This window comes from Nesoenas mayeri (genome assembly GCF_963082525.1).
Source record: "Nesoenas mayeri genome assembly, chromosome: 16".
Classification (NCBI taxonomy): Eukaryota; Metazoa; Chordata; class Aves; order Columbiformes; family Columbidae; genus Nesoenas; species Nesoenas mayeri.
Window position 1 is genome coordinate 3,318,201 of NC_137562.1, and position 21,780 is coordinate 3,339,980.

General features: G+C 40.6%; 1 protein-coding gene across 7 annotated transcripts in view; it reads right to left on the minus strand.

Annotated features, from left to right (window-relative positions):
- The window catches only part of ITCH (itchy E3 ubiquitin protein ligase), a 60,884-nt gene that overhangs the window by 26,172 nt on the left and 12,932 nt on the right, over positions 1-21,780 (minus strand). For 6 of the 7 annotated variants that reach the window (XR_013922897.1, XR_013922898.1, XR_013922899.1 and 3 more), the window contains exons 2-7: positions 10,087-10,177; positions 7,458-7,596; positions 5,831-5,955; positions 4,878-5,015; positions 3,244-3,286; positions 914-1,083 (exon numbers count right to left, since the gene is read on the minus strand). Coding sequence is in view for 4 of the 7 variants with exons in the window: in XM_080354349.1 (XP_080210475.1) it covers positions 914-1,083; positions 3,244-3,286; positions 4,878-5,015; positions 5,831-5,955; positions 7,458-7,596; positions 10,087-10,156 (685 nt within the window). In the remaining 3 variants the exon portion in view is untranslated. The remainder of the gene's footprint in view (positions 1-913; positions 1,084-3,243; positions 3,287-4,877; positions 5,016-5,830; positions 5,956-7,457; positions 7,597-10,086; positions 10,178-21,780) is intronic. The other variant, XM_080354350.1, reaches the window with a different exon arrangement.

Genomic DNA, 21,780 nt, shown 5'->3' on the forward strand with positions numbered 1-21,780 from the left:
ACACTAAATTATCAATAAAAAACTACTTTCTTGCATTGATGAGTTAATTATTTTCGAAATATTATTTGGAAAAATAATTTAAGATATAATAAGCATAAAATTTTCAAGAAGATATCTGACATTGTATATAAATTAATTATCTGAATGGTAAGGGAATACATACATTCTTTAAACATCTTCATATGTTTCTGAATGCCATTTTGTGGGTGGGATTGAAAGTTGTGCACAAGTCAGGTCTGATTATTGAACGACAGCCAATTAATCTTTTAAAGTCATTATTATCTTGCAGATTCCCATCCAGACTCAGCATTTATCAACTGTAATAATGAAACTACTGAAACCAATCACAGTGTATGGGGGGAAAGGAGTTACCCTAAAAACATCAACTAGCTTTTCAGGACTACTTGTCCTGAAATGTTGCAGTTTCTAAATAATCAGATAAATTTAAAGAAAAAGAGTTATCAATTTCAGTGCAAAATAATAATGATTTTTCGGTAACTAGAATTGCAGAAACAAATAACTAGTATTTCAACACCCAATATTATCAATTTGAGACAGTTTTACGAGGTTTCATCTGGAGCCTCAAGCTCAGCGGTACAGTATTATTCACCTGTGTTCTTTTGGTCCCAGCTCCACTATATGCAGCAGTATCACTGCGATCAGTACTGAGCAGACATGGCAGCTCAATACTGATCTAGTACTACTAGAAATAGGAACTCACGGCGTTCCTATTTCTAACAATAGGAACACTGATTAAACATGGACTGAATGCAAGGTAAAAAATGGTCCTTCAGGAGTTATCTGCCAAAGAATTTACCCTAAGAACATGTAGTTAAAAATGAGCGTCATGAACAGGGCTGTTCATTCATAGAGTGTGAAGCTCCGAAACAAACGCCTGGCCCCCCACACATACCAGCTGCTGAGGGGGGTCTGCGTGGCGTGGGGGGCGGCGGCCGCGAAGGCCTGGGGGGTCGGGCGGGTTTGCAGTTGCCGTTTGTGAGTAATGGAGAATCGCTGCCATTAACCGTCTTGTTTTCACCGGGAGCAGCGTCTTCACAGCTTTCCAGGCCATTTGAGTTCGTCCTTTTGTAGGAAATAAAAACCAAACAGAAAGAACTATTCTAATAGTGTATGGATGACATTAAATTTTGGGGAAGACACTAGAATGCAATACTTATGATTACATGAGATTCTTACATTCATAATAATTAAAATGACATCCACATGTGGATGAACATACTAAGAATTTATCTCCTGAGGTATATGACACCTCAACTGATGAAAAGACTGTGAAATAGATATATAGATATATAGATATATAACATCTGTCCCTGAAATCTCCGCTTTCGTTCACCAACTTGACACACCCGCCTTTAGGCCCAGGCTCCGGATTTTGCTGCTCAGCTATTTCTGCCCATGAATTTCACCCTAATGAGACGGGAGCTGAGTCAAAGTTGGGAGCAGCCTGTGTGCATTCGCTCCACAGGGCAGCATATGCTCAGAACACACAGCATATTTCACATTTTTAGAAAGCTTAATTACACATATACTATTTTTCCCTGTAAGCTCAATGCTGGAAAGGGCTGGAGAATTTAGGACTCAGCATTAAAGTTTTGAGCAAAAGCTATGAATATAAGCTTCTCAACCTTACAAGAATTAAGAAACTAAATAGCACTACTTATCCATTCTGTACTGTTCAGTTATACCTACCAGTGTATTATGCTGGTATATTTGTAGCTCCCTAAGCAGAGTTACAGGTATCCACAACTTTACTTCTAAGGCGTTTTATTTACAAAATATGTTGAGCAAAATAAAAAGATTGTCATCTCGAATTCTAGTGGATTGACAGGTCAAGTATATAGGCCACCAGTAATGAAACCACAGGTTACAGTTTCAGTCCAGTACCTCTAAAATTCCTTTCCTTTAAATGTACACAAAATAAAAACCAGGAGGCAAGCCTACATCAATCACAAAGCATAAAGGATCAAGTAGAATCGTGTACATTTAACCTCAATATCATTGTCAAACACACTTTTGCTCTATACCAGGTGTGGTGCACGTGATTTAATGAAATATAACAAGGGCAAATGTAGAGTCTTGAATCTGGGCAGGAACAACCCCAGGTTCCAGTATAAGTTGGGGAATGACCTATTAGAGAGCAGTGTAGGGGAAAGGGACCTGGGGGTCCTGGGGGCAGCAGGGTGACCATGAGCCAGCACTGGGCCCTTGTGGCCAGGAAGCCAATGGTACCTGGGTGTGGGTTAGAAGGGGGTGGTCAGTAGGTCAGAGAGGTTCTCCTGCCCCTCTGCTCTGCCCTGGGGAGACCACACCTGGAATCTTGTGTCCAGTTGTGGCCCCTCAGTTCCAGCAGGACAGGGAACTGCTGGAGAGAGTCCAGCGCAGCCACCAAGATGCTGCAGGGAGTGGAGCATCTCCCGTGTGAGGAAAGGCTGAGGGAGCTGGGGCTCTGGAGCTGGACAAGAGGAGACTCAGGCATTCCAAATACCCAAAGCATTGAAACATTCTTCAGAGTATGAAAAGGAAATGGAACAAAAAGTCTTTCACGGGAAGACTTCAGATGACAGTGAGTTATTATCTATTAAAAAAACCCATTAAATTTAACTTATGTACTCCAGATATCACCCAAGAGTGTTGTGCATTGTACAGATCCTTAAAATACTTGTAGTCCTGGCAACTGGGTGGCAGGGTGCTCACTGCAGGTTAATCCACCATCAAGTATGGTCACACTTTTATCCTACCAAGCAGCAGGGCACCTAATGTGATATCGGCCTTAAAACACTGCACCTGCCAGACACTTCTTGGTATCTTCTTTAAGTTAAATATAATTCTGATACTTCCATGCTATGAAACGAAACAGTGTAAAAATAACCAGTGTCATTTATATATATAAAAAATCCCAGTGGTGAATGTATTTTTTACTTTGGTTAATCACCAGTAGAAGGACAAGAATACAAAAGAAACACAAAACACAAACAAAACCAAAAGATGGGTCAGGCATGGAGGCAAACTGAAGCGAAAAGATGGGGCTCATATGGAAAACAATTTAATATGTGAATGTACAACAGTATAGTATTTTTATTTAGTACATGCTCAGACCTTAAGAGTCACTATTGCAGGGCATACCCAGAAGTTTTTCAATTGTCTTTACAATACATAAAATTCTTCTTTCAAAACTGCAATCACTAAAAGGCAGTATAAAAAGAAAGAGGAAGAAAGTCTTACCGTGTATCGCTCCTTAGTTTGGAGCCATCGTTCTGTGTAGGACCTTAAATACCAGAAAGAAAGACAATATAAGCAATATGCTATAAGCAATATTCTGAATAAGTTCTGAGAACAGAAGCACTCCTCAATGCTCACATTTCTTTCAAATGTGGAGGTGATGCACCATATACTACTTATGTGTCTTATTTCAAAACTGTATGCCTCTATAAGCATGTGTGTGTGTATATGGTTTTTTTAAACCACTGCCACAGTGAATAATGTTTTTGCCTTATGGAAGACATAACAGGCTATCATTTGACTCCAGCCTGGACCCTTCCCTTTCTCTGTAAATTATTTAGCCTAAAGGCATTCAAGCAAGTACAAAATGTGGCAGGACTCCAAAGAGAATTACAGCAGCTCAGCCGAGATTTGCAACCGTTTTGCAACTGCTTGTTCATGCCGTCTGTGCTGGCATTTGCAGGACTTGAATATGCAGCACAGAACTGCTCATTCATGTAGACAGCACCAATATTTGATTTCTGTAGAATTAAACAACAAAGAAATCAGTTCTGAGTTCTGACGGGAACTTTGGTCTAAGCCAAAGACAGGCATGGAATCCTGCAAAGCCTTGTGATAATGTGCTGTTAGTGGGCAGCACACAGAAGGGATTTTAATCCCACAAGCAGAAATCTTATCTTCAAAAGCTACTCGATAAACAGTGTATTTGCCTGTAAGCACCTTTAGCCTATACAGTAAGAATGTGTTGGACTACTTTAACACTTCCCTTGTGTGCCCCAGTCCCCTGATGATCTGTGAGCCCTCTGGCTTGGTGTGTCAACATCTGTCTTTACTGTCAAGCCCCAAACTATCTATAGCACCCAGTTCCACTACCCACAGGCCTTTTCCTGCACCTTTTGCTCAGGAGGCGAGTTTCAGGAAATGGAACAATGCAGAGATGAAAACCAAAAAAGCCACCACAACAACCCCCAACCAGCCTAAAACTTGCCAATTAAGCATGTAGCTAATTGCTACAGCTGACAGTCCCTCCAATATTGACTGCTGGAGAAATCTCTACTTTGCAGGCTACAATACCCTTAAAAATGCTCCACTGCTTGTCCTGCACCACCAGAATCAAACCCTCTTACTTATTATTTCAGTGTGATTACTCATTTTACATGTATTCAAGATTTTAAATTAAAAATCATCCTAGTTATCTGAAGCTGACGACACCAACTAAACAGAACAGTGGATCATTCCACAGGGAACAAAAATCCATGAAAACATTTGAGATATTTTAAGAAAAAATACTATAAATCCATGCTGAATATTATTATTATGAGATCAAGCTAACTTATTTTATATTATTTTCTGTTAACGATGTTAGGAAACATTCAGGGAAGCTAGAGACTTCCATTGAAGTCTGGGATTGCTAGATAGAAGTCCACAAAATCAAGATGCTGATGTTATTTTTGTTATGGCAAGGCTGAAAATCTTCACTGTGGACTATGACTCCACCTCAAATAAAAACGCAGAAGAGTTCTGGTTTCTACAAAGAGGAACTTATAGAAAAAGCTGTTATTATGTGAAAGTTACCAGGAAAAAAGCTTTGTCTCCCAGATATATGTAGAGGGTGCATTTGAATTCAAGTTACGTACTTCTTGTACTTGAGGCATCACCGTTGGTGAGGAGCTCAGGATCTACCTGCAGCCCATCTAGACAGACAGACAGATCTCCCACCACTTCTGCTGGTTCTCTGTCACCGAGAAGATGCAGCGTCACCACTACCTGCTCAACTGAAAAAATATGGAAAATAATTTTACTACATGACCAAAAAAAGCACGTTTTATTCAAGAAGCCAATCACAGGCCACGGTCAGAAAGGGAAAAACACCCCAAACAAACCCCAGAACTCTCTCCATATTTTTTCTTCAGTTTTGTGTGGTAAAACAAATCATTTCCAGGTGTTATTATTTCTACAGAAAGGGGAAAACTGGAGCATAAGTTTGTTGCTGCCTAAAGAAAGGATTAACATCAGAGCAGAAGTTGAGTCTTGTGTTTCTGCCCACGCTTCTAAAGTAATTAATGTACCTGTCCTCAAAAATCTATAGTTAGGAAATGTAATTCACCTTATTCCTCATGCAGAAGAGATTTCCATTCTACCTTCTCATTAAAATATTTCACATTTATCTAATGATGTCAAGATTCGCATTTAGAAGGCAAACATTTTGCATTGTATTCCCAGACCGAGTGTATTTTCAGGGTAAATAACTGTTTTTCATTGAAACAAAGTTGTCAATAAACATTCTTGCTTAAAGTTTGAACCAAAATCCAGTAGATTACAGCAGGGTATCTGATGCCATACAGCATGATGTAGTTACCCAAGGTAATTTTCCCCCATGTTCCCACCATGTTTTCAAGGACACCATAGCAGACCGTGTATAACCAAAAAGATCACACTGAAAAAGCCAGAAGCAGCTCATCAATGCAATCTGTAGCAACTAAAGGAATTCCTAAGGGTTTCCTTCCTCCTCCAGTTGCCCAGAGCACTGATTAACAAAATTCCTGACAAATTCTGCAACATTCCAAAGTGTAGTTAATCTTATACTTACGTTTCATACTGTTTGATTTCAAAGTCTCCTGAATATCCAGAGCAGCACTTCCCAGAAGTACATCTGATTTCAACGTTTGATGGCTCCAGACTCGAAAGTTTAATTTACTTACAGGAGTGACGATTCTGAAAAGAAAAAGTTGAGCACCAGGTAAGGGCATTTATTGGCAGGGGAAGCGGCTGAACCGAGCAATCTGCTTCAATTTTAAATGAGTCAGCCTAGCAGAAAAGACCATTTCTAAGTTATTTATTAACTGAGTCACTCAAGTTGGTGTTATCTGTAAACTTGCTCATGGTGTCCCAATCCCACTATCTATGTCATTAAAGAAGTTGCTAAATAATATTGGTCCCAGTATGGATCCTTGAGGGACACCACTCATTACTGGTTTCCACTTGGACATTGAGCTGTTGACTATAACTCTCTGGATACAGCCACCCAGCCAATTCCTTATCCATTCCATAATCCATCCATCACATCTATCTCTCAGAATCACAGAATCGACTGGGTTGGAAAAGACCTCAGAGATCATCAAGTCCAACCCTTGGTCCAACTCCAGTCCATTGACTACATCACGGCACTAAGTGCCATGTCCAGTCTCAGTTTCAAAACCTCCAGGGCCGGTGAGTCCAGCACCTCCCTGGGCAGCCATTCCAATGCCTGACCACTCTCTCTGCACAGAATTGCTTTCTAATCTCCAGCCTCAATTTCCCCTGGCAGAGTTGGAGCTCATGGCCCCTTGTCCTATTGCTGATGCCTGGGAGAAGAGACCAACCCCCACCTGGCTAGAACTGCCCTTCAGGTAGTTCTAGAGAGTGCTGAGCTCAGCTCTAAGCCTCCTCTTCTCCAGACTAAACAACCCCAACTCCTGATCTGAAAAGAAGAGGCACAAAAAAGGTTTTCCTCAGGTAGGAATGTTCAAGGTGCCTCAAGAGTAATGATCTAGAATTTAAGCCTAAGCAAATGTGCAAGCACACACCTGGCCTCTATCTCAGTGTTCCATGCAACACATTCTCAAGAGAAAACTAAATTTTATAGAAGCTGCAGATCATTTTTTTCCTGTACTTTACGCTTCTTGTCATCTCACAACACAGACCCTCGGCCAAGCAGACACCAACAGCTGTGTTCACATTCAATCTAATGTTAGTTTTGTACTCTGAAGGCACAAATTAATCAGGAATTTTGTACTTATGATTGAATTTAGATGTGTGCAAGACAGAGTTAACTACCTGTTCTGCAGCAGAACAGTCGCACTTTTCAGCCATATATTCCTGAAACACCATAAATTTAAATGTGACAACAAAAACGTGCGTGGGACTTCTCAGTTTTCATCTCAAATTATCTTCCTTTCCTTACTACACACAGAATTAAAGCTCCTTTGATACACCACATACATTAATAGAGAATAAATGGCTTCATTAGCACTGTGTCCTTTCCATAGAAAGTAATGCAATAGTTTGTTAATATATATTCCAGACTGTAGTTCAATTTGCTCCAAAAAATCACACAAATATCTTCCTACCATGTAACACGTAATTCCTGGCTTAAAATAAAAACGCAACCCTTAAGTCCACTGTCAATTGCATTACTTTAGCCAAAATAAGTTGGAAAGCAAACCCATCAAACCTACACTGTAAGATGCTGTTTCCACTTCGGACTGTTTGTATTGTTGCATTTTTCTGTCTTCTTGGACTGTCCATCTACCGAGACTTCCACATAAGGGCTTGGTCCAAACCATTTATTTTTTTCTTTCAGTTTCGCTGAAATAACTATTAAGAAAGAGAAAATCATTTACTCAATAAGATTTCGATCTCAAATAATACTTTTCAGTTGTGTGCTTAGTATTTGAGTATCAGGTCACTGATGCACGACAATAAAGCTCAAGAAGAAATATATTAGATGGACAAAAATGCTCTTGCATTCCAAATCACTTTATACAATGCTATAGCTCACACAAATGCCTAAAACATGCAATAGTACTTCATAATATCAGACATTATAATTAATAATAATCAGTATAAGACTGATAACAGCACTTAGGTGTTGAAAGCAGAAAATAGCCTCTAAAACCTCCTCCTGTCTATCACCAGCCAAGAGAATTACTGGAGTTTATTACACGTGCTTGTTAGAAAGCTCCAAACATGATCTGTTTCACTGGGGAATTACAGACAACTGCTGTCAGGGCTGGTGAAAAGAACACCATGAAGAACAAGAACTTTGCGTTAAATTATCTGTATCAAAGCAAACTTACAGAAAAGTGAACTGAAGGCAAAGTCCTGAGTTCCAACAACCACGTACTGTTCTAGAAACACAAAATCCCGGACAGGACCTGCACCTCCAGAGCTGTGACTGGGCAGGGGAAGAATGAAGGGGGGGACATGTTTGTGTGTTTGTTTGTTGTTATTTTTGTTGTGTGTGTTTGGTTTTTGTTTTGTGGGGTTTTTTTGTCTGTGTGTGCGTTTTTGTTTGGTTTTTAGACATTTAACATCACTGACTGCAAGGCTCCTCTCTGACACCCCATATAGCCAAGCAGCATCGTGCGCACGCGTCTCTCCCCAACATTGACTCTTAGGAGTGTTCTTGGATTCCTTGGCAATAGTAAACTCACTAAACAGTACTCAAACCAAAGATATTACCATTTCCAATAGGCCAGGGAACTCCACTCCCTTCTGACAAACAACAACTTGGTCTCCTGTGTTTTTGTCACCCACCTCAGCTGCACTACATCCTGAAAAAAAAGATTACTAATTCAAGCCCATATGGCTAATCTACCTAGATTCCCTTTATAGTCTGCGCTCCTTTAGAGATTTAGACAAGGAGCTTAGTATAAACTGCTCTGAACTGCTCCTAAAAGAAACTCTTTCTCTCTGTATTACAGACATCTTACAGAAATTCATTTAATTTTCACAAATATCTCCCCATCCCCTCGCGTCTTCAGTGCTGCAGCATGTCCCACCTCAACAGCACCAGCTGTGTCAAAGGCACCAAGAACTACAGGGAGGCAGCACGAACCAGCAGTTTTGTCATGACTTTCGAGGTTCTTACTTACCCAGACAATCTGAAAGTTCATTTATGACTAAGAGAGCAGAATGGGGAGGCAGGGGTAGGGTAGGGCAGGAGGTGGGTGCTGCTCACAGAAACGTCTACAAAAAGGTTGTGCCTGCTCACACACTGGGGCTGAACTCCTACAGCAATTAAAAAACATTCAAAAGTCTTAATGGTCTCAGTTCTAAACACTGAGACACTTCAGTTTCACTTTATGTGAGTCACAGGCCTTTAACGGAGCAAGGCTCAGACAGCAACCACCGCTTCAGTCCGTAGTGCTGCTCTCCGTACCATGCGGAGGATGAACCTCCAAACTGCTTCTGTTTTTCTCTCCAATATCAACCTGTAGGGACAGGATTTCTACTAAAGTCTCACAGCCTACGGAGAAAAAACAAGCGTGTGACCTCAGTGTGGCAGCTGCAGTCAGCAGAACTTACTCTGTTCCAACCTCCTGTCTGGTCTAAGGCTTTCCCATCTATTTTGCATGATTCTTTTCAACCCCACAATATCAGTTTTGTGAAACTTCTGCATTTACCCACAGACCTCCCACACTGATGGTGCAAAATTTGCCTCTGACGCTTCTAAACACAGATCTGTGTACACCCCCAGATCTCCCCAGGCTTCAGCAATGTTTGTCAGGGAGCAAAAGTGAGGAAGAGCTGGTAATTTTCAACAGCTGCTCTGTTGGTGCTCAACGACAGTCATATTCTCACCAATGCTTTTAATAAAGCTCCTTTACAATGGAGCCCATCAAGACATGGGAACAAGGGAGAAGCAGTAAGTCACATCGAATCAACAGCAGTTCACATTCACTTAGCTTGAGATGGAAAAACATTGATAGGAGAATGTGTTAGATTCGGTGTTATGTCAAGTGTTAGTAACTGAAAGCAGCATCATATCACATCTTACATTTTGAAAAGGATTGTTCTGTACAATTTACTTAACAGCATTCAAAAATAATTATTCCTTCCTTTTTTTTTGGCACAAAAATGAATCATTTTAAAATGCATTTAAGATAAAATCCTGACTAAAATAGTTATATTTCTGCCAAGTAATGATGGTATAACACCATCAATTTTATCATGCGACTTGTTTTGGGTTTTGTACAACTCAAAGCTCCCTGAAATGCAACATACTGGTAACTTCCATTTAATTGTGGGAAAAACACTTTACCATTTCTAACCAGAAAATCTGTATGTTTTCCAAACGCTTACCAGTGACTTGGAGCTGTGATTTCATGGAAAACCCACCGGATGGTCCTGCTCTGGACCCACTGCCAGCCATAATATGGGCTGGATCTTGAATCTGGGTGAAGAAACAACAGAAACATTTGAATCAGGAATTCAAACAATAAATCATCTCATTTTTGACATGTAGATACATTATCCTGAAAACAAAACCACACTTGTTTTCTACTTCCTTTCCCTTTTGTCAAAGTACAGAAAATGGTTTACAAAGGGCTTAGTCTCTATTACGTAATCAGTAAATACTCCTGTCTGAGGCAAAAGAGGTCTTTTGATTTTGTCCCTTCAATTAGAACGGAGAATAAACGAAGTTCTAATTGCAAAGTTTGCTGTACCCCTTATGTCTGCAAATACCGGCTTATTTTGATGTCGTAAGTTCCCATATCAAATATTACTTGTCTTAAAAAAAAAAAAAAAAGGAAGAAAGCCATAATACACAATCATAGGAAAAAGGCTGAAAAAATAATTATTAAATTTAAAAGCGAATTTCAAATTTAGAGAAACCCGTTTCTGTATTTCTCTCATTTTCACTTGGTCAGATCAAGTCTATAGACGGAGGCTGTAATTCCACAAAGCACTTCACTAACAGAGGAGATACATCACTCCTGAAAGAGGGTGAGAAAACCTTCATTTCCAGCACCCCGACCCTCGCACCCATGGCTCGCCTGATCCTGCACCAAAGCAAGCAGCTATTTCTAATATTCTTTGAAATGAATTCAATTCAGTATTTGGTTTTGGGGAGCAGGGGGAGAAGATGGGCAATATGCATCAAATAGCTTCTTTATTAACGGGCAGAAATGGTGTGCTGTTATGTTAAAAATAGACATCGCTTTGGAAATATCCAGATATCCTTGCTCATATTCATGTTTAAAACACTTTTTCAGCTCCACATCCCAAATGAAGAGGCTATATACCAGTGAGTCTTCTACTGCAGATTACTCACTGGAAAATGAACGGGTTATTGAAGACTCCAAACCACCTGCTGGATCCAACTCCCAGACTCCTTCCTGCATCCCCCTCACACCATGTTCCCTCCTCTGTGCCATTTCCTCAGTCATCTCTGCTGGTAACCGCCCACCAAACCTTCATCCCCCTGAGTGTCTGACCTGGCTCAGGTGCTGCGGCCAAGGGGGGGCTGATCTGCACACCTGGGCTCAGGTACCGAACCTGCGTCCCGAAGCAATCAAACACCACGTGCCAGCTCTGCAGGTGCGTTCTGCACACGTTATTGCCAACAAGGAAGGGAATGTGTTTGCTTAAGCTGCTGCTATCTGTATCTTGAGTGCAAGGGGCGATTTGTATGAACTTACCACCTGATAACAGCACAAGCAATGTAAACCAGTGCCTATCTTATCCTCTGCATGCCATGCAAAACACAATTTGTAAAGAAGACCAGATCTGAATATCACAACTTTCTTTTTAGAGGCTGCAAGCTAAAGCAAAGTCTATAGACTGTGACGGTGACTGTGAAACTCATAATTCCACAGGTATTTTGAAAGCAATAAATGGGAAGTTCTTGCATCCTACAGCTTGCTGGTGCCAGTCTTAACCACCGGAGAATATCACACTGCCAAAACAAGTACTAATGACTTGCTTAAATAGTATATAGTATTATTACTGGAGTTCAATACTGTTAATTACCACATTCCAGATGTGAATCATACAAATCTAACTTTCTGTTAGAGTGAAAAAGCTTTTAATGTAAGTATTTCAAAAGTAATCTAAATTTAAAAGACCTGGAGGACTATACCTAATTCTGATCCCATAATTAGTTCTATCAAACCCAATAGGTATCATTTATGCTTTCAAAAAGCAGCTGAATAGCATCTGGATCAGCACAGACATACTGGACAGCCTGAAGGAGTTTGCATTGATAGGAGAGCTGCTGTTCTCCACCCAGAGAAACAACACTGCACACACAGTAAACACATACAGCATACACCATTTGTTCAGAACCATATGTTAAAGCTGATTTTCATTTCGAAGCCTGCAAAAATACCCATTAAATATGTATTAGTATTTTATCATTTTCATTGAGAATATGCAGAAAAACATAGAGCCGATTAATCACATTGGAAATGACTGTTGTGCAAACAGTTGCTGGGTCACACATGTGTATGTACACGTGTGTACATAGTGACACAGTTTTCACTAATCAGTGTAAGTAAAATTTCAATAATCTATCATCTCCCAATACTTCTTAAAAAAATAAACTATATTACACATTGTTTAGCCCTCTCAGCTGCCATCAAGTTTCTAATTATTTCTGACCAATAAAGCAGAACACTTATTTTATTGCATGCTTGCTAAAATCCACTGGTGGCTCTTTAATGCAAGCGCCATTAGTTAACCAGGAAAAAGGAGAATTCAGAGGAAGAAGCAGCAAGCAGCAATTTACCTGTGCCCTGCCCCTCAACAGCCCTATTTCTCTTTTCCTATTTCAAACACCTCGACCCAATGTCTCCTCTGCTCCCTTTACCTGCCGGCTGGAAAAGACTCAGCACGTCAAATGGGTGGTTTTGAGCCAAGAATAACCACGGAACTCACAGTGCAGCTTTCCTCTCACCTGAGCGCTCTTTCAAGCCTCTTCCCTACCACGCACGTATATACTCCATCCAGATTTTCCATAATTCATAGAAATTAATCAACTTTGATACCTCCATTGATATTTAGATAGAATGGAAAAGTTTGTAGCACAACACACAGAGAAAGGGGGAGAAGCAGAACAGGACTGGCAGGTGGAATTGTATACATCTCATTTTCTTGGGAAACAAGGCTAAAATACATTAATTACTCCAACAAGAATCTTGTGATGATCAGCAAACTGCACTTTGAAGAAGCACAAAGAGACTGAAAAAACCAATAACCCCACAAGTCACACACATCCAGCTGATTTTGACATTTAAACTTAAGTTTCTAGCATTTAACTCCTGTTTACCTAACAAGCACAGATATCTATTTGGAAAGAAATTACTGTATTAACACCTATTTTTAATGATTGCACATGATTTCAACAGCCAGGCTAGGGCTACTTAGAAACGTAATCACAAAATAAGACAACATACACTCTTAAATCATTATTAAAATATTTTCAGTTAGTTTTATGCCAACAGAAACAATATTTAGGATTGTGTGAAAAAATAAATGTCTTTATTTAGGACAAGTAATTCTGTCAGCAGCTGGATGCGAATGGATGATCCCATGTGAACACCAAGGAGCATTTCAGCTGTAGCAGAACATTGGACCCCTGGCCAGTATCACAGAATCCCAGAATGTCAGGGGCTGGAAGGGACCTGGAAAGCTCATCCAGTGCAATCCCCCCATGGAGCAGGAACACCCAGATGAGGTTACACAGGAAGGTGTCCAGGCGGGTTGGAATGTCTGCAGAGAAGGAGACTCCACAACCCCCCTGGGCAGCCTGGGCCAGGCTCTGCCACCCTCACCAGGAACAAGTTTCTTCACATATTCAAGTGGAACCTCCTGTGTTCCAGTTTGTGCTCATTGCCCCTTGTCCTGTCACTGGTTGTCACCAGAAGAGCCTGGCTCCATCCTCCTGACACTCATCCTTTATATATTTATAACCATGAATGAGGTCCCCCCTCAGCCTCCTCTTGTCCAGCTCCAGAGTCCCAGCTCCCTCAGCCTTTCCTCATACGGGAGATGCTCCACTCCCTGCAGCATCTTGGTGGCTGCGCTGGACTCTCTCCAGCAGTTCCCTGTCCTGCTGGAACTGAGGGGCCACAACTGGACACAAGATTCCAGGTGTGGTCTCCCCAGGGCAGAGCAGAGGGGCAGGAGAACCTCTCTGACCTACTGACCACCCCCTTCTAACCCACCCCAGGTCCCATTGGCTTCCTGGCCACAAGGGCCCAGTGCTGGCTCATGGTCATCCTGCTGTCCCCAGGACCCCCAGGTCCCTTTCCCCTACGCTGCTCTCCAACAGGTCATTCCCCAACTTACACTGGAACCTGGGGTTGTTCCTGCCCAGATTCAAGACTCTACACTTGCCCTTCTCATATTTCATTAAATTTTTCCCTGGCCAGCTCTCCAGCCTGTCCCCGCCCAACACTCAGAGCCTGATCACGCAAGTATCATTTTCTTATAAATGAACAAGACTAATTATTTGGTGTATAAAAAGATTTAAACCAGATCTAATATCTTGATACTAAAAACAAACCACTCAAATGCTTGCCTGAATTTCATCGGAGGCTGCATACCTACCCCCAGGTAGGTCGGTTTGTTTTTATAACCTGCTCCCACAACATGTGGATTAGTAGATAAATTAAGCTCAGCTTCATCACTGTATAAGCTATTGTTTGCACCCAAGGTAGGTTTGAACAAACATTGCTTAAAATAATACACCAATAAATCCATACATCCTGCTGGGATTCAGTTCTTTGAATTCCATCTCCAGGGAGGATCTTCCTTTTTTTTTCTTGTAACAAATCCTGAGAAGGAGCGGGGAGAAAAGCAGCTCTCGGAGCTTCTTGGTTAAAGAATCATGAGGAAGAGGTGGGAAGGAGCTTCTTACCCTGCAAAATCAGGGAGTATAAATAGAAGAAAAATGCTATCAAAGGCTTGAGAGATCTTTAGAGTGTCACACCGATTCAACTTACAGTGACTTTATTCAGTGATGGGATTCAGCTCTTGAGGAACTGACTTAAAGAAGGTCATTTTGTTTCATATTTATTCAACAGAACAGAAGACACAACTAAGTCAGAATGAAACCCTGCGATTGCATATTATACATACATAGCTTTGAAAATATGTTGGCACATGCTCTTTATAATTTACAAAAATACTGAAATAATTGCACACTGTTGGCTGCTCTAAGTCTTACGTTTAGTAATTTGAAGAACAGGCTGAACTGCTCTTCACAGGTGGGTTAAATCCACAGTGTATCTGCTGTTTCAACAGTGGAAATGAAAACTACATCATTAAAATCTTGCTTTAACCTACCTAGTAATTTTAACAATGGTTTTGAGAATCTCACTGTGTAACTCGGGAATTGTAAAATACACCACGTTTCGTTTAAAAAACTGCACACAAGATGTAGCATGTCCTCTTCGCAACAGTTAATTTTCTAATTAACACGTATGTGAGTTACAGCCAATTAATAAGAAATTAGGCTACATATTTCAGAGAAAGTTCAAAGTCACTTGTTTACATTAATACTGCACTTTTTTGGGTGTGAGAAATTAAATACAAATGCTTGTTCTCCTTCGCACAAAACACTGAAGCCTCTTTTTAACTGAAGGCATGTTTAGTGTGGAAAAGCTATTTTCTTTTAACTGTTAAGATACACTTACTCAGTAACCCAGGCAGAGACAGCTCCTTTGGTAACTTACTTGTTTAGCAAATCTGTAGTTACTTTAACTGTCCAAGTTTTATCTTTAAGTAAAAAGAGCTGTTTTTACTGTTTGACATTTTTATAGGGTTTTTTTTCCCTAAATAAGTTTTAAGGACATGGTTGGTTTAGTCCAAACAAGTAAGAGGACCTACAGAAAGAAAGAAACTGCTGAGTAATCAACCAAGAAAGAAAGAACAGTCACAGATTACAAGGGTGTTGAGTACATGTTGGGAAGGGAAGCAATTACGAGGTTTGCCTTAAAGGTTATTTATATAAGGAATACAAACAGAGAGGGGTTTAGCAGCAGAATGCAGCCTGGCTCCCTTGGCCATTACTGTGTGTGAGCAGCACTACACCTATTTACTGAAAGCACGGTAAAATGAACTATTCTCTGCCACAACAGATCTGTTAGAATTTAAAATCCAGACACCTGAACTGTTTTTTCTGAACAAATGTGAAATACAACACATAGTGGGTCCAACACCAGGCTGGAGGTTGAGTTCCTGAGCAGCTGTTGTATCTGCAGTGCTATTGATACCTGCGCTCCCAGAGCCAGTGTGGACACCCGCTCAGCAGGACAGACAGACAGACACACACCTCCCTGCTGCCCTGTGCGTGCCGCTCCGTTCAGCCACTGACAAAGCTGTCGTACGGGCAGCTGTTCTGCTAAGAACAAGTGAGATGGAGGCTCAAAGACAACACTCTAGCCAATTCAATATACTAGCTAAAAATATATTTGTGGGAAATACAATTTAATCAGTTTAGGCAGCAACCCAAGCGACACGACCTTCAGAGGCTGCAAGGATGGAAAAGCAAGATATAAAACCATGAAACGCAGAAGAGCTGCCCAACTTCTGGCCTTTCCCTACTACGGACTTGCTAATGAGAAATCCTTGACATTGAAACAGAAACTTCATCTGTCATGCTGCCTTAAGAATGGATGTTTTCCATTTTGTCCTATCTAATTCATGTATACAATATATGATCCATTGTACTTTTGGCCCAACACAGGAACCACTTTCTCATTATGTCTGCTTACAAATTATAATTTCTACCCCCTTTCACAGTACAGAGCCAGAAGACACATCTTTAAATCAACAGATTTAAATCTACATATATTTTATGAGTGAAATCATCTGAATCTATTCTAACTACCATCCCGAATCTTTCTTCTGGATGTCTAATTGGTACAAGTAAACATACCTTGTAGAAAATTGTAATGGAGATGTTCAGATTGGTATTAAAAAAAATGAGTGAAATTGTGCGTGTATAAATGAGAAAATACAGGAAAAGAAAGGACAGAAGAATGGCTTTTATTGATTACAAAGGACACTTGTTGCAGCAATAAAACTCAGTGTTTGTGGCAAGACCAAGATGCCTCCACCCTGATAACACCGCAGTGCAGTGTTAGCTCATCAGCCTTCATTTAAGACTTATGGAGATTGAATTAAGTCAGATTCCAAAGCAAAGGCCTAGCATAGAACTTTTGACTCCCAAAGGACATAAAATATCCATCTGTAAAGTAGTTTGTTGTCAGCAAAAGGAAATGGGAACATGATAAGTAGTGACAGTTCCCGTTAGTTCTATCCCCCATGGTGCACATAAGAGACACTGGCTACACAACCTCGACACACAAAAACGTGCTGGTGCTTCTGCACACAGGAGTGTGAGGGAAAGACTAAATGAAATGTATGAGAGAATGAGTGTGAATCTGTACAATTAATTTGAGGCTTTAAAAGTAAACAATACATTTCTTTTCTGTAAAGTCTCACACTGAGTTTTATTATATGAATGACAATTAGCCTGACACCATATTGATATAATGCAACGGGATCACAAGAGGGCTCTATCCTGTGTCATGAACAGATTGAAAATTACAGTAGCAAAGACTAATGAACTCCAGACAAACAGCCCTAAAGACTTTTCCTAAAAACACTCAGACAATTATTTATGCAACACTAATCCTCAGTGCTCATTCCTTGTTTTTCCTAAGTATCTAACACTTCAAAAGAGAACTGAACATGGGAAAAATCTTCTAAATCCAAAATTTCTAAGTCAGAAGAGCCAAAATAAACATTTAACCTGACTATCAAAACAAAAAGATTGCCCAAGGAAAGACGGAATAGCTCTGGAAACGTTGTGGCCAGACACTCAGTGATATTCACACTGGAACCTTTACCTCAACACCAGGGATCACCAGTGTTCCCTATGCAAACTGCGCAGATTAGAAAAACTGGTCCATCAGCTTCCAACTGCAGAGAACAATGCTTCCAACTCTGCTTGCAACCCAAATTAAAGTCTGTCTTCAGACTTCTCAAACCCAAGACATCAAAATTACAGAGAATTCATTCATTAGCATTTCTCTGCACCAAGCAGTCTGCTTGTCCAACTCGCGCCTCAGCAAAAATATCTCATATGACTTTTTTCTACATACCTATAGCATTTGATGCTCAATAGAAGAACTGGGAAAAAGATGTGTAAATAAATAGTGCTGCAATATACAAAATGCAAAGAAAAAAAATCATGCAAATTGATTTTTTTCCCCTTTCAGTAGTACATCAGTAATTCCTCAACCACAAGCTGTTCTCACACCAAAACTGTGGCAGGCAGGACAGAAGGGACAAAACAGGCTTGGCCACAGCTCAGGTAACTTGCCAATGAATCTCCTCTCTAAGTGAAAGCATGTTCGCTTTTACCAACTTGTAAGAAATGTTCAAAGAGGGGGGGGAAAAAAGAGACCAAAGTGTACATGGGTACATGAACATCATATGCCTTTTGCTTGATTCCAAAAAGCCTGGCAAGAAAAGGCACTGCAGAGAGCTGCGCGAGATAATTAAAACCATTTGTGAAAACAAAGAGATAGTCTATTTTTATTTCAGCCATTTCCTTCTTATGGTACAATCCATTGCAAAGAGGACAACAATTCATATATGCAAACCACTAAGCTAAAAGTGGTTCGCTGCTGTAATCTTAGAAATAGAGCAACACTTTAAATGGCTGGTTCTGAAATACCACTGTTGGAAAACAAGATATATTAAACCTGGCATGCTAACCCTCAGTAGAGAGAACCAAATCGGTATTAGGAAGACAGAGAAGACAGTGAAACCGGCACTGCTGTAACTACAACAAACTTAAACAGATTTTTAAACCGCTGGATTTACTGGTATTAACTGGACATTAACTGAATTAACTCCTGCATTTTACAAACCACTGCTTTTAGAAATTCATTTTGGCCTTTGAAACTATTTTTTAAAAATCTTCTATAATAATATAGTTCCAACACTGTACTGCATTGATTCACAACTACATTTCATCTTAATACTCCTATGTTGAAGCTTCAGGAGAATTTTCCAGCAGTAGCGAACGACCTGAACAACGTTACAATCTGTGGACAGGAAGGCAAGAAGAACCTTGCTACTCGCTAAGCAAGACAAATTGCTTTTTGTTCAAGAAACTAGATATTCTATGGCTGAAAGTACCCAGGGTTTATCATGGGCTGACAATACACTCGAAAAGTTTGTTTATAGGGGTTCGTGCTCTTCTATCGATTGGGCAAAATGATTCTCCTAGGCCCTTGTCTTCTGGAAGCTTGCCCTACAGGGCATGATTTTTAAATCACCGGTGGTTGCCTTTTCCTCATGGAGTAACAAACCCCTCAAAGTGTGAGTACAGAACATTTTTACTTTATTTATCTGTCAAGGGTTTAGATTGTGGAGTGTCAATAAAATCCTGGCAGATGTATTATTAACCTCCCCTCTTCCCTCCTCCTTCCCCTTTTGGACCCTCCTTCTCCCCCCTTCCCACTCAGCACAGGTGATCAGGAGGGAAAGAAGGACAGAGAGAAGAGAGTTGGAAAAAATAAATATGTTTTACTAATGCTACTAACAAGAATAGAGAAAATCATACAAAATGTACAAAACCAATCTTGAAAGTCCTGGCGACTGCAGAGCTGGCACCTGAAGTCCTGGACTGGACTCTGCAGCCAACCGGAGCTGGATTCAGTCTGTCACTGGCCTCAGTTCGCATGGACCACTAGCAAGACCCTCTCCTAATGTTGCCATAAGCAAAAGGGAAAAAGGGACGAGATCCTCGTGATCTCCCACTTTTATATGAAGTATTCACGTGAATGGAATGTTATACACAGTTGGTCAGTTTCTTGGTCGCCAGTTTCTCGTTGCCCCTCTCCCGAAATGTCCATCCATGCTTATCAATAACTTCGCATTCCATTGCTATGTTCACCAAAACATGTATCTAGTTCTCCAGGAAAACGCAGCTAACATGAAGCTTTAGCTGACAGGCACATTCACTAAAAGAGAAGCTTGTTCAACAAAACAAGGACATTATCAAAGACAACTAATCAAATTTAGCCCCAAACCTGTCTCCATAGTAGGCTCTTGTATTGGATTTGCACTGTGAGAAGAGTCCAGAGGCTGTGTCCATATTGGACAGAGCTGGCTCCAGTACAGACCCAGCGCTGGCCATAGCTGAGCCCATCAGCAATGCTGGTAGTGTCTGTGATAACCTATTTAACAAAAGGTAAAAAACGCTGTGTAACAGCTGTGTCAGAAAATGTGAGAGAGTTTTCTTGCCCCTCCTGCAGAGAAGGGAGCAGTGTGGTGGGCGGCCAGGGCTGAGCCATCACACTGCTGTGCTCTGACCGTCACGTTTCGGTTCCAGCCCATTTCTTTTAGGATGGTTTTAAAGGAAATTCAGCTCCCAGCAAACAAATTAAACTCACAATCTGAAACCTGCCAGCTGACAGTATTATGACCCGAGCGTTGCTACCCTGAAGAGGTTCCAGAACTGGGGGTGACTGACTACATAGTGAACCAGCTTCTCAGAATGAGCCATATTCTTCTTTCACATGGAAACATCCTTTTAGCACCTCCAAGTACCAAAGTTCCTCTGACCTTATGGAGTTCCTGTTATTAGGACTGTTAGACTGTTATTATAGATCTCTCAGAAAATGCATCAAGTTCTAGTAGTCAGAACTCTCAAAAATTGTAGAAATCCCTCCTTCATTCTTCCACTTCCTTGCGCTGTGAACCATGTCCTCTACGGAGCTCTGTGAAAATGCAGGTTAAAAAATAACCTGTGTTGTAACTTCAGGGAGAGCCTTCCTCAGAAAGGAGAGACAAAGCATACAGATATGAATTGAAAAAGCCCTAAGAGGCAAAAAGCCCTTTCATATTCCACTTTGAAAAAACAACATCATTGTATTTCCAGGTTTCTAGAAAGAAAGCACCTAGAAAGCATCCATAACATTTGCCACTGGTAACCTTGGAAGAGAATTTTCTCAAGGGAAAAGCAGATAGTGTGGCCAGACAGTTCGAGCAGTCACTGTTAAACCACACACTAACCTCACCAAGTGTCCAAAAGCATTTGTGCTTTGAATTGCAGCTCTTTCATAAACACAATACTCTACAGCATGCAGCCTTGCTTCCAGTTCACCTAAGATTGCGTACCAACTGTAGAAATACAGTTTTGTAATTCAGAGATTCCATTTCTCAAGGCTTCTCAAGTTTTACCACAAATGACGACAAAGAAGCACTGAGGAGAAGCCCAAGATAGTTACAAAACACAGAGTTATCAAAAGCAGCAATATTTTTTGTTCTGTCTGCCCTATCAAATCTCATTTAGCCCCACAGCTACGTTTACTCTCCAGCTGGCTCTGGGGCTAAGAGGTTCCTACAAAGCAAAAATCCCAGTCTTGAGAATCTCAGTCAAATATTAATATTGGTGCTGGCAACAGGTTATTTTGGACCTTGTCATGAAAGCATGAAAAAGAAATCTGAAGAACTCTACCCAAAGACTCTTCCTGCCTGTTGCTATGGGAAGGGAAGGAAAGAATTTCTCTGGAGGTGTCTGGTTATCACAGTTTTAGCTACATGACACAGTAGTGAGAAGAGATGGTCACACAAATCCACAAGCTACTTATTCATGCTATTCAATTAATTTTTAATTAGGGCAAGGAAAAAATCTTAATGTGATCACTCAGAGCCAAAATATTTCCCCTTTAAGCAATTTTCTTACTTGCAATCTATTAACTGATGATTGCCTGGAAGAGGTATTTCAAATCATCTCCTTTTTACCCATCTTTCTGCAATTTTAACAGAAGTTAGTAGAAATAGTCAGGTAAAACACAAATTAACATGGCTCTTTTTCATTATGGCGTATTTTAGAATGGCAACAGCCTTTTTCCAGCTATGACAGTCTTCGAATTCACTGTACCTTGCTATCCTGTATCTGGATCAGCACACAGTGCAATGCGATAGAAATGGAGCCAGGAAGCAAGACAGGTCTGTAGACCAAAT